This window comes from Euprymna scolopes, chromosome 33, assembly GCF_053919585.1.
Source record: "Euprymna scolopes isolate OS-2025 chromosome 33, ASM5391958v1, whole genome shotgun sequence".
Taxonomy (NCBI): Eukaryota; Metazoa; Mollusca; class Cephalopoda; order Sepiida; family Sepiolidae; genus Euprymna; species Euprymna scolopes.
Window position 1 is genome coordinate 50,171,407 of NC_136514.1, and position 12,862 is coordinate 50,184,268.

The 12,862-nt window shown below is 32.2% G+C and overlaps 1 protein-coding gene across 3 annotated transcripts in view; it reads left to right on the top strand.

Moving 5' to 3' along the window:
- LOC145258216 (uncharacterized) overlaps positions 1 to 12,862 on the top strand; it is a 164,043-nt gene that overhangs the window by 83,160 nt on the left and 68,021 nt on the right. For all 3 annotated transcript variants that reach the window (XR_013864079.1, XM_080116159.1, XM_080116160.1), the window contains exon 2: positions 12,038 to 12,584. Coding sequence is in view for 2 of the 3 variants with exons in the window: in XM_080116159.1 (XP_079972285.1) it covers positions 12,038 to 12,584 (547 nt within the window). In the remaining variant the exon portion in view is untranslated. The remainder of the gene's footprint in view (positions 1 to 12,037; positions 12,585 to 12,862) is intronic.

A 12,862-nucleotide genomic window follows, 5' to 3' on the forward strand; every position in this document is an offset into this window, starting at 1 on the left:
GTCATCCGTCGAGTATTCGCCGAGCTCCCGCCGGCGCTTGTGGAAAAGACAAGCTCCCAGTTGAACCCGTATTGAGGCGGTGATTGAGGCTGAAAGCAGCTACATTGAATATATGTCAGCTCTACTACATAATCAAGTTACCTGAATTGATTTCTTCCATAAAAGTTTTAAAGTAAAGCTGTAGGTAGTGTTTTTTTTTTTTGGGGGGGGGCGACAAATTTATCATTCCACCGTGTATATACTTCGCAACCTGACAACTATTAAATAAATCTACCCATAATTCCCACCAAGCCTCTCACACACATGTGTAGATGATTACACGAAAAGTTAAAAGAAAAAAAATGCTTAGACCATACATCCATAACTTCGACGTATAGACAAAAAAGATAATACGATAATTTTTTTTTTAAATAAGAAAAGATATTAAAAACAGAAGCTTTATGTTGTTTTTAACAATGTCTGTTTAAATGAAAAAATGCTGCCTAAATATACGCAACATATATATATATATATATATATATATATATATATATATATATATATATATATATATATATATATAACAGTAGATTATGTATGTGTGTGTCTGCGTGAAAATAATAAACCGATATACTCTTAGACTACTAGTCACGTAACTCTGAAATTAACAGGAAATAGTAATCATACACCAAGGATCTTGTTTGGGTCGATGAATCATGCGTACAGAAATATGACGGCAAATTGAAATGCAAAATGCTCGTTTAAATGTACCGACATTTACTACAGTGTATGCGCAAATTAATCCATAGCTTGAAGTGGTTTAATTTTAAAGCTCTCTAATCTATCTGTCGATAGCTCAAACGGTAGGGAACGCGACTGGATTGCTAAATGTTTTGGTTTCATTTCTAGCTGATGGCATCGAGGACATTTTTTTAACTTTTGTAATCAGTACTATGTATATATAATATTCAATAGAGAATTTTCTCTCTAATGATAAATACGAAACCTGCATGAAAGAAAATATATTTAAGCGTATTTTATGACCAGGCAAAACTGGGCGCCCCACCCTACCCCGCTCGTGTTCATATAAGATAAAACTATTTTCTCGGAAACTTCTGGGTTGATCTGGCTCAAAATTTGTATGGATCTTTGTTATTATAAGGTACAGCGAGCTAAGTATTATGGCTACCGGTTCGACACACAGTTCAGGTTTTTAAATAAAGAGCATAGCGCCAAGGTTGTTTTCCATCTGTTTCAAGAAAACGTTCATTTTAAGTCCCGCAATAAATCACAAAAATAATCAGTTTCGGAAGTTAGATTAATAACCCTTAAATAGAGATTAATATTTAATGTAAAAATGAGCCCATACTTAACCACCTTTATTCATCAATTTGGTATAAAACACTCAGTCAACGGTTTATAACTTTTGTCCATTTTCGATAGGCTGGACTATCTAGTTGTATGTATTAACAACCACTGACCGCAGATTACCTAACATACTGTCGGAAATCAAATTTAATATTAAAACAATATATATATATATATATATATATATATATATATATATATATATATATATATATATATATATCCAAGCTTCAGATATTCAAAGGTAGGAACTAACTCAACGTGACTGTTAGATTCTGCTCGATAACAAGAACAAATTACATTTGTTTATTAAAAGGTAAACAGTTACATTTGGTCGATCAAATGTAACTGTTTACCTTTTAATAAAGTCATGAAAAAATTAAAAATTTTGTGTAAACTAATTGAGTTTAGGTATTTAGACAATGTCAAAAACATTGTAAATTCACAGCCTGCATAGCAGCAGCCAAATAGCGCAACGGTTAGAAGCTCCCATTGTCGTTTGGACAGTACGTTTCGATCCTGGCTTGAGGTAGATGCATGTGTAGCCGCACTTATGAGCTGCGAAACAGTACTGTATGTGGATGACTATAATGCTCTTTATCTTGAGTGTAGCATATTGGAAGTGATATACAAATTACCAATAATTACATAATAAGCGATGCTACTTGTGTAAACAAATTGAGCTTAGGTATTTGGACAATGTGAAAAACACTGTTAATTCAATTCATAGCAGCAGCCAAATAACGCAATGGTTAGAAAATCCGACTGTCGTTCGGTTGGACGGTCGGGTTTCGATCCTGGCTTGAGGTAGTTGCTTATCTATCCGCAATATATATATATATATATATACATATATATATATATATATATATATATATATATATATATCATGTTCACAAACGTTTTCTATTCTTTGTCGAATCATGATCAGGTGAAAAAGCAAACGAACCAAAAATCTAGAGAAAAGAAGAGAATTTCGAAAGGTAACTGTGAAACGGAGGCGTAAAGTCATACACCAAGAGAATATGGTCACACTATTTCAGGAAAGACAGTAATAATTTAAATATTGTGAGGCAATATTTGTCGTCACGCGATAAAATTGCATTATGTTAAGCATTTTAAAATATCATCATTAGTTTCATAGGCAATATTAATTGTAGGTTGTGGAGTTTTGATATAGATAGTTTCGTATATTTTTAATTATTTACATTGGTTTCAGAATGTAATATTTCAGTTTTATTGAACAGGATCTGTCCTAAATCGGATGACGGTTAGGTAACGTGCTAGCCAATTTGGACAAAGGTTGGCTTTATGACTAGGATCGAATCTCCCGACCAGCAGTAATTATCATTTCCTACATTGATGAGTTCGAAAGCAAGAAACTAGTGTCTCTATGTATAAATATAGTTTCTTAGAATTGCACACCTGTGGAACTCCCTTCCGTTTCCCTGCTTTCTAGCTGACTACAATATGGTCGTCTTCAAGTCCAATGTAGACAAAATCCAATTTACTAAATTTCCACTATTAACGATTAGTACCATATTGTCTCATTGACTATTGTGCACTCATTAACTTTTATCCTCGAATGGCCCCCGGGCTTTGATAAGTGATGGCTGCTTCGTTAAAATTATATATATATATATGTATATATATATATATATATAAATATATATATATATATATATATATAGAGAGAGAGAGAGAGAGAGAGAGAGAGTTATTAATATTTATAATAAAATATACGTGTGTATCTGTGTTTTATGTCTTAATTCGAACAATGAAGTTTTTGATATTTTTTAATATATCTTTTTGAAAATTAAAAAATTTTTTCATAAATCTTTCCTCTGAATCATTTCATGTACGACTGTCTGCTTCTTAATTTACGCTGAGTTAATCTTTGAAACAGAATAGACTTAAATGCATTCCCGCCATTGATGCAAAGAACGAACGAAGAACGAAAAAGAAAAAAAAATGGCGACATAATTCCAGTAATCCGTTGAATTATTGTGACCACACGATTGGCACATAATAGAATGACTTTCAAAAGTCGAAACGATGAACATTGGAGTGAATGAGCAAAGCAATTCAGCAAAACTATGCTTCTGCCCTGAAAAGATATAATAATCTGAAAATTTTGCGGCGCATAAATTAAAATGAAGGCGAATTATTTTGCATTTAAAAGTGATTCTCCTTATTTAGCCAAGGTTTAAGTTGCGCCCATGTACTTACATTAGAAGTTCTGTCCGTCTGCTTAACTTACGTTTCTAATAACATATACTTTGGCCGTAACGTTTATGTTTGGGATAGTTTTCTCTCTCTCTCTCTCTCTCTCTCTCTCTCTCGCTCTCCCTCTCTCTCTCTCTCTGTATATATATGTATGTATGTATATATATATATATATATATATATATATATATATATATATATATATAAGAGAATGAAAATCAAAACTGTAAGTTGAACTTTACAATAAAAAATTATTGTTCGACTGAATACTCCAAAAAACAATTTACAAAGTTCTTATTCCAAAGAATTTCAAAGAATGCTATTCTTATTATTCTTCACATCAGAGGACATAAAGAAATCAGCAAATTATATTTGTAACAATGGTAGAATTTGCTAGTTAAGGCATTAAGTGAAACCACAATTTATTGTAGTTATAAATTTACAAAAGCAAATAAATGAAAAATATTGGATATGTAAAAAAAACTAATATAAAAACAAACCGCGCATAATATTTCAGCTTGAATGAAACTACTTTAGACTTGATCTAATATGATATATATATATACACACACACACAGACACACACACACACACATATATATATATATATATATATATATATATATATATATATATATATATATGAACTATCAAACGGGATGCGAATATTTAAAATATCTGTGTGTATGTGCGTGTGTATAAAAATTATATGGATTAGATGCGAGACAATGTAAAAATTAAAATAATGAAGAAAAATCAAACAAAAGAATTATGTTTCTTTCATGCGAAGGAAGTTGTTCTCTGCAGAAAAATAAATATTAGTCAAACTAAGATCTTACGTTTCGATTGCTTTTATGTACTTGGCTGTTGTCCAATTTTCCATTTGTTTCTCCTACGTGTCTATATATATATATATATATATATATATATATATATATATATATATATATATATATATATATATATATATATATACAGTGGGGAAAATAAGTGTTGGACACATCCCATTATTCTTTATTTAACACATTTTTTATGCAGCGAATGACGCGAAAATTTAACAAGAAATAGTTACTAATTTAACAATAACAAATAACTTAAGAAATTGGAACCTTTTAATGCATAACAAAAATTATGTAATAAAAACGAGAATAGTCAAAAAACAAAAATTAAATGATTTTTCAAACGCAAAACGTCGAGAGAAATACGCTATTTTTAACTTAAGAACGGCAGACCAAAAACATTTTGTTATTACCTTAAGCGTGAGCGACTTAAAACAAATAAAAATAAAATGTTATTTCCAAATTTTATAATAAATAAAAACAATATATTATTTACAAGGTTTATTTTGACAAACAAACAGTTTCTAACAAGCGTAACTGACTGACTTAATTGCTAGTTTGTACTTGTAAGTGTGACAGACAGACACAAAATCTCATTAAAAAAAGCGTAATAGCTTGCTACCACTTAACCTTAATCCTAGAGTTGTATTCGGACGGCGATAGGCGGTGACCCTCGTTAAGTAAGAAATTTTTTAAAAAGCATGACGGATACAAATAATGTATGTCAAACTTGAGCGTGAAAAACCAACGAAATGCTATTTTGTGACAGTGCTAAAAATATATTACGCATATTTATAGAATTGCAAGGACTGGGGTAATAATAGATATAAATACATGAGTTATTTATGTTAGGGATTTTCTAAACTTCTTCAACAGGACGATTTTTAACTTGAAAACTCAAGAACCACTATACTACGACATGAAAACTTAGAACCACTATATATATATATATATATATATATATATATATATATATATATACATACATATATATATATATAAAGCGAGAAAGAGACAGACAGACAGACAGACAGAGAGCAATGATAGACTCTCCCGTCAATCTCGAGGTATGAACTTCCACCACAACTAAGTTGCTCGGAAATCCACACAGATAATTTGTTTAAAGGAGTGAAGGCTTTATGAAGAACCAACCACACTTTTTGGTATTACTGCTAACCTGTGTTGGTACAGATGACTGCTACGAGACAGAGTATACCGGAGGGTTTTACATCAGAGTTTCCTTTTCCTAGTTGCATGTTTAACGAAGACTAGGGATGCATCTCTCCCAGTGAATTAATGCAACCCCAGATACCAACCCGTAAATACATAAAGCGCCTAGCCTTCCAATATGGTCACTCATCTGGTACTGGCCAGGCTCAACGTTGCTTAACTTCGGTGATCTGGCGAGAATCGGTGTGTCAATGCGATTGTGATATATATATATATATATATATATATATATATATATATATATATATATATATATATATATATATATATATATATATATATATATATATATATATATATATATATATATATATATATATATATATATATATATATATATATATATATATATATATATATATATATATATATATATATATCACAATCACGTTGAGAATCGGTGGGTCAACGTGATTGTGATGTATAGGCGCTTGGAAGGCTAGGCGCTTTATGTATTTACGAGTTGGTATCTTCAACGCTATTTCACGCGGTTAATGGTAGCCGAATGGATACGGTCTCCGCTAATCGAGCCAGAGATGTCTCGTGTCGCGGGGTTCGAATCGTTCGGCTGGTATTAATCGTGACACCCTGCACTGAAGAATCCCGAAAGGATGAAACACTAGTGTCTGTAGGTATTTAATTATTATAGTAAAAAAATAATTATGACAGCCCGTTTAAGAAATTCATTTCTTATCGTTGAGCACTTTCAGTTGAATTAAAGTCGGTCAATTTAGCTCTTATGCATAGATCATCGTATAACGATTAGATCACTCTCTGACTGACGTAATGAATATTTAAAAAATTAAAATGTTTAAAATTCAACGCTATTTCACGCGGTTAATGGTAGCCGAATGGATATGGTCTCAGCTAATCGAGCCAGAGATGTCGCGCTGAAGAATCCCGAAAGGATGAAACACTAGTGTCTGTAGGTATTTAATTATTATAGTAAAAAAATAATTATATATATATATATATATATATATATATATATATATATATATAGTAAATTATAAAATATATATGGCGATTAAGCTACTCCGAAGAATATTCCGCGTTTCATCCACTCTAGGATTCTTCAGGCTTATGCGCATAAGCCTGAAGAGTCCTAGAGTGGATTAAACGCGGAATATTCAATGTAGCTTAATCGCCATATATATTTTATAACTTAGTAATTAGCTCTACCTACGTATTGAGCACTTTTGAAATAAATACTTAAGGTTTACGCATAAATTTATACTTTCGTATATTAATTTTATGTGAGTAAATATGAAGTATATATATATATATATATATATATATATATATATATATATATATATATATATATATATATATTGTTTTAACAAATACCAAGACTTCAAGAAACGGGTTGATAGCAAGAAAAAGTGTATTTCATTGTTAGTTACAATTGTTTCAAGACCATTATATTTTTATATATGTACGCATATTTATATATATATACATATATTTTATATATATACATATATTTATATATATATACATACATTTATATATGCATCTATATACTTATATTTATATATATATACATATATTTATATATATATATATATATATATATATATTTATATACGTTTACTTCAATTAGTAGATATATACAACTTCCAAAAAAAAGTGAAAGAAAGAAACAATTAAATAATAAACAGTTCTTGTTCTTCTTCACTCACTAGGAGTTCTTTTTTTTACATAGGTATCACCACATTATCAAGGCCAAGAGGCCACTCAAGGATAAGGGTTAAAGAGTGTACAGTAGAAATTGGACAATATAGTAATCATTAGTAATGAAAATTTGGTAAATTTGATAACTTATATGGAACGGCTCATCAAGAACTTATTTACGTTGGACTTGAAGACAACCATATTGTAGTCAGCCGGAAAGCAGGAAAACGGAAGACAATTCCACAGGCGTGCAGTTCTAAGAAAGAAGCTTTGTTCATGGAATCTACGTTTAGATTTAGGCACAGATAAAGAGTGGGGGAATTATTGATAGTGTTTACAGCTAGACGAGTGTTTCTTGTGAAAGTTTGGCGAGGGGGGGACCATAGATTGAAACTCAGTTCTCACATAAATTATCACTGGCAATAGTCTGTGGTGTTTCCTGGAATCTGGATGAGAACAAGTCTCTCCAGATTACATTGATGTTATTGTTTCATTTTTTCTTTTACTTTTGAAGAACTCAAATAAAATTCTGCAAAATCAAAAACAAAATCAATAATTTTTCTTCACAAAGCAACGAAATCAAATATTGTCAATAAATATTTCTGAAAATAAAAAGAATTTAAAAATCTTAAACCTTTTCTCCTAAAAATTATTGGATTCAGTATTAAATGACCAATAAAAAAAATACATAGCATGAATATCTAGTAGCGAATAATGGTATATAATTATAATAGCAGTATTGTACATCTATAAACAAGATATATAATAATTCTTCTAAAAGTCAGACTAGAATTGTCTGCAAAGATCCCTGGCGTAGTGAATAAAGTACTTGGTAAAATTCAGTTGTAAAAGTTACACTGTTGGTAATACTAAAACAAAAAAAAAATACAATTGCGAATTACTTCGGACTTTCTATCCAGTCATCGCTGGCGGAACGAGAGCATGCTACTTCCGTAGATTGCATAAATGGTTCCGTTCGAAATTCCGTAGAGATTTTCACGTACGACAGAAAGGTTCCTGAGCTCGATAAAAAGATTTCAGAGTTTTATAAGATACATCCGAAGAAGATCGGCGGGGGGGGGGCATCAAAACGTTCTGAAAATACCATTCAACATGGGAACAGTTGCCCGATAGATTTCAATAATGCGAATAATAAACCATCGTCTCAAATATTGACGTAACTCGAAAATCGTGAAACAAAACATCCGAACAACCGATTTACTTTTTTACTCACGAGGAGTACTTACACATGCCATCTTCAAAGATTTCTCTTTCACAACAACTTGTGATATTATTTGGAGTCTGAGTGACAACAAGCCTAATCAGGTGTTCAGTACTTCCCACTACTTTCGATAAACTTTGCAAATGAATTTGCGTTATAGCAACAGCCGCTTAATATTGATTTCTCGTTAGCAGCGACCATTGGTCTTCAGTGGAAATTGGGTGGCAATAAGCCCTTGCACTCATCCAGCGGAGGTCTGGCTGGTACCCTCTCTCTCCAATCTTTCCATACTCCTTGACCGTCCTCACTTATTTGGTTTGGTGCCATAACCCCCCCCACACACACACACACAAAGGGGGGTCAGGCAGTAGGCAGGGGTGTTTTATCATTATTATTATTATTATTATTATTATTATTATTATTATTATTATTATTATTATTGTAGTAGTAGTAGTAGTAGTAGTAAGTAAGTAAAGAGGTACGATTAACTAAATAAATGTAAACGGCCTAAATCTCGTTGTTTCAAGAGATTGAGCTGACCAACTGATTCAAGTCTCGTTCTTGGTTGTCAGGATTACCCAATTGAGATGTGGCCAGTCTGCTTCTTTCTTTTTCTTTTAGTTATTTTCTTTTTTTTTTTTTTCTTTTTTTTTTTTTTTTACTGAACTCCGTTGCCAAGCGGCAACTCAAACAATCACTAGTTGAAATGACGGCCACAGATCAAGAGACGGGCAAAAAAAGGGAGACAAATAAGGATAAACATGAACGAGTGTTCGTATTTATTGGACAAGTAGGTGAATGTGTGTTTTGGCGTAACAAATGATCCTAAAGACACTATTAAAATCGGTGAGAATAAGAAATGTGCAAGCTTTAAATCTATTTCGAAGACGAAAAGAAAAGTCTGCCACGTTTCTTAGATGATTGTGTGCATCTTTATTACAGCTTGCGTCTATAAAGCGAGTGATACTTGTCAAATTTGAAATGGTAGCTTTGTTTCTGAATTTTTTAGATGAGGATCGATTATTCGTATTGCTTGGATTCTTCGGACTACTGTTCTCAACTTGAATGTTTGTTTTTTTTTTTTCACAACGTTTCGGTCGATGTAACTTCTGAACATCTTCAGGTGTATCTTGTTAAACTCGGGAATCTTTCCATCGAACTCGGGAATCTTTCTGTAATCTGCATGAAATTTCCAACGGGACTTTTTTATTTAATCTACGGGGGTTAGCACGCTCTTTTTCTGTCATTCATGGCTGGGTAGACGTCCTAAGTAATTTGCAATTGTATTTTTTTGAGTGCCGCCAAGCATTTTATCACTACGCCATGGGTTTTTTGTGCAAGGACCTTTAACGTGGTGGATAAAGCACTTGATATAATTCCGTTGTAAAGGTACTCTCTTTTTTTTTTTTTTTTGTTTTGTTCAATTCTCAGTGCGCGGGACACTCAAAAATACAATTATTATTGGCTCACAAGGAGCCTTCACGCAGGTCATCAAAGATCTCTCCTTGAAAAGAATACAGCCTGTGGTGTTCCCTGGAAGTTGAGTGACAACAAGTCTCCTCAGATTTCCAGTAATCTCCACCTCTTTCGATAGCATTTGCAAATAAATTTGCATTATCGCAACAACTGCTTGTCATTGATTTCTCGTTAGCAGCGGTTATTGGTCTTCACTGGAATTTGAGTGGCAATAAACCTCCCCAAGGTCCCAGTTCTCCTTGCACTTATCCGGCGGAGGTCTGGTTAGTTTCTCGGTCTTTCCTTCCTTCTTGACTCTACTTGGTTATTTGGTCTCACTCTTGGGGTGGCAGTGATGTGGAAGGGGGTAATTCGGGTGTGGTTAGAATTTTTATTATTATTATTATTATTATTATTATTATTATTTGTTTGTTTGTTTGTTTATTTATTTGTTTTTTTTATTATTTATTTATCACGTTGATGTAAATGGCTTTGTAATTTGTAGTAAGGGCATTTTAAACCATTGCAATTTATTTTGCGTATATTGTTATCACCATGATTAATTTAGAACTTTTTTATTTCCGATTATTAAAGTACTATTCATATATTTTTCGGCAATATTCTCACCTATGTTAACCCGAAAATGATATTCGTTAATCAGCAGAAAGGGAGTCATCTTCCATCATGATAATGCTCGTCCTAAAAAAAGAAAAAGCAAGATCTAGAAGAATTTGGTTAGGAAATCTTGCCCATTCTGCATATTCTCCTTAAATAGCTCCGTCGGATTATCACTTATTTTGAGTGTTACAAAACCATTAACTTAGTTAAACATCACGAGAGGATATTGAACATAAGTTAGATTCATATTTCACGCCGAAACCTACAAAATTTTACAAACGAGACGGATGGAATCAATTATAGAGCAAAAGTACAGTTTTTTTTAATTTTCAAAATTAAAATTTCAACCAGAAAAACCATTTGTAATGACTTAATACAGTAGAGTTCCGGAATATGGTAGGCCAAGGATACGTTTTTTTCAGGTTACGATGTGGAATATGTTTTCCCGGTCTCTGGTTACGGTATTTGCCCCGTCTTACGATGTTATTTATTATGTTATTTGATTATATTATATGTATTATATACTGTACTGTATATTATTACTATTTTTAAATGAAGTATCCCAGTGTTCTACTGTATTAGGTATTTATGCAGAGAACGACCTGTTTATTTGTGTATATTGCGCTGGTATATTCCGGAAGCTTACGTAAACCATCGGAATATGACTAGCGATGATAAAATTTTTAAACTCTAAAAAAAATAAAACATAATAATATAAAGGTTTATCGTATCGTAATTTCAATTAAGAAAATGGAAATACGATAAATAAATACAAAAGAACTTACAGTAAATTTCATGCAAAAATATTAACTTTTTTTGTTACTTTTATTTTTTTTTTGTTTTTGCTTTCTTTTTTGTAAGAAAAGTTTTAAAAAACTATCTTATTGTTTTTTAGGGGGAGTATTTATTGTAAAAAAATATTAATTATAAGGAGATTTTTTTTTAATTATCGATTTTTTACGAAAAAAAAATTTTTTTTCGTTCTACCACATATTCGGTATCTATTAATTTCGATGAAATCATTTTTCCCGGTGATTGTAGCATAATCTGCAGACTCGCTAGATTCATTGTGGCGACTAGAATTTATTTTCAATGATTTAAATTTTTGCATGATGACGGTAGCATGATATCTGCATGTTGTTCCGATTTACTGTCGGTTGCTCAGTTTTGTATTGGCTACACAAGGCGCGTTTGTATTGTCGTATGGTCGAGGGGGTTTTCATTAAGTGAGCTTTTCGACATATTTCAACGTTTTATGTAAGCTACCAGAATCTGACGAGGCAACATTCACGAAAAAATAACCGGGTCATTTTCTGAACAAATAAATTATTATTATTAGCTGTTATTGTTTCTAACGTGTATTTGCTGACAAATGGCCATCAAACTATTATTTACTGATTTATTTTATTTTGTTTATTTGCAGTTCGATGAGTCAGTACCCGATAAACGTTACAGCGGAAGTAGTGATATCCTAAACAGTCTATCAAAACTATACATGTTAGCCATAAGCAAACAACATGAACGACCCAATGAGCCTATCTCCAGGCTACTACTTCCGGTCTACGGATACGGACAAGAAACCACTGACCTAGTCAACGAAACAACTGGAGATGTATCTCTGGACGATAGCAAAGAGAAGGATAAAAAGGCTGACCCTAGCCTCGCTTTCGTCGGATCACGAGGTAAACGACAGCCAGCATCACTTGGTTTCATTGGGTCCCGGGGTAAGAAACAGTCGCAGTCTTTGAACTTCATTCCAAGTCGTGGTAGGAAGCAATTGTCCACTGCTTTCGTTGGCTCGCGTGGTCGAAGGATCTCCGCTGAGGCTTTCTCACCGAGCCGGGGACGAAGACTTAGCTCCCAAGCCTTCTATGGCTCCAGAGGCAAAAGGTTTTCGGCACTAGGTTTCATGGGATCTCGAGGAAAAAAAGACTCTGAGATTGAAAACTTACTGCTCAAAAACGAAAATGGTAAGTACGGATTGACATACTTCTTTTCTGTTTCTATTTTCTGTAGAACTGGAGAAAAAAAACAACTTTATTCTCCACCAAGAACAAAACAAAATCGCAAAAATAATCCACTGTCAAATGCTTCAGTTTATTTACGTATTCAATTTAAAAAGTGCTTTTTAATTGATCTAAAATTATGGTTGTTTGTATAGTGTGTAGATATCTCTATTCTGATATATATATATATATATATATATATATATATATATATATATATATATATATATATATATATATAT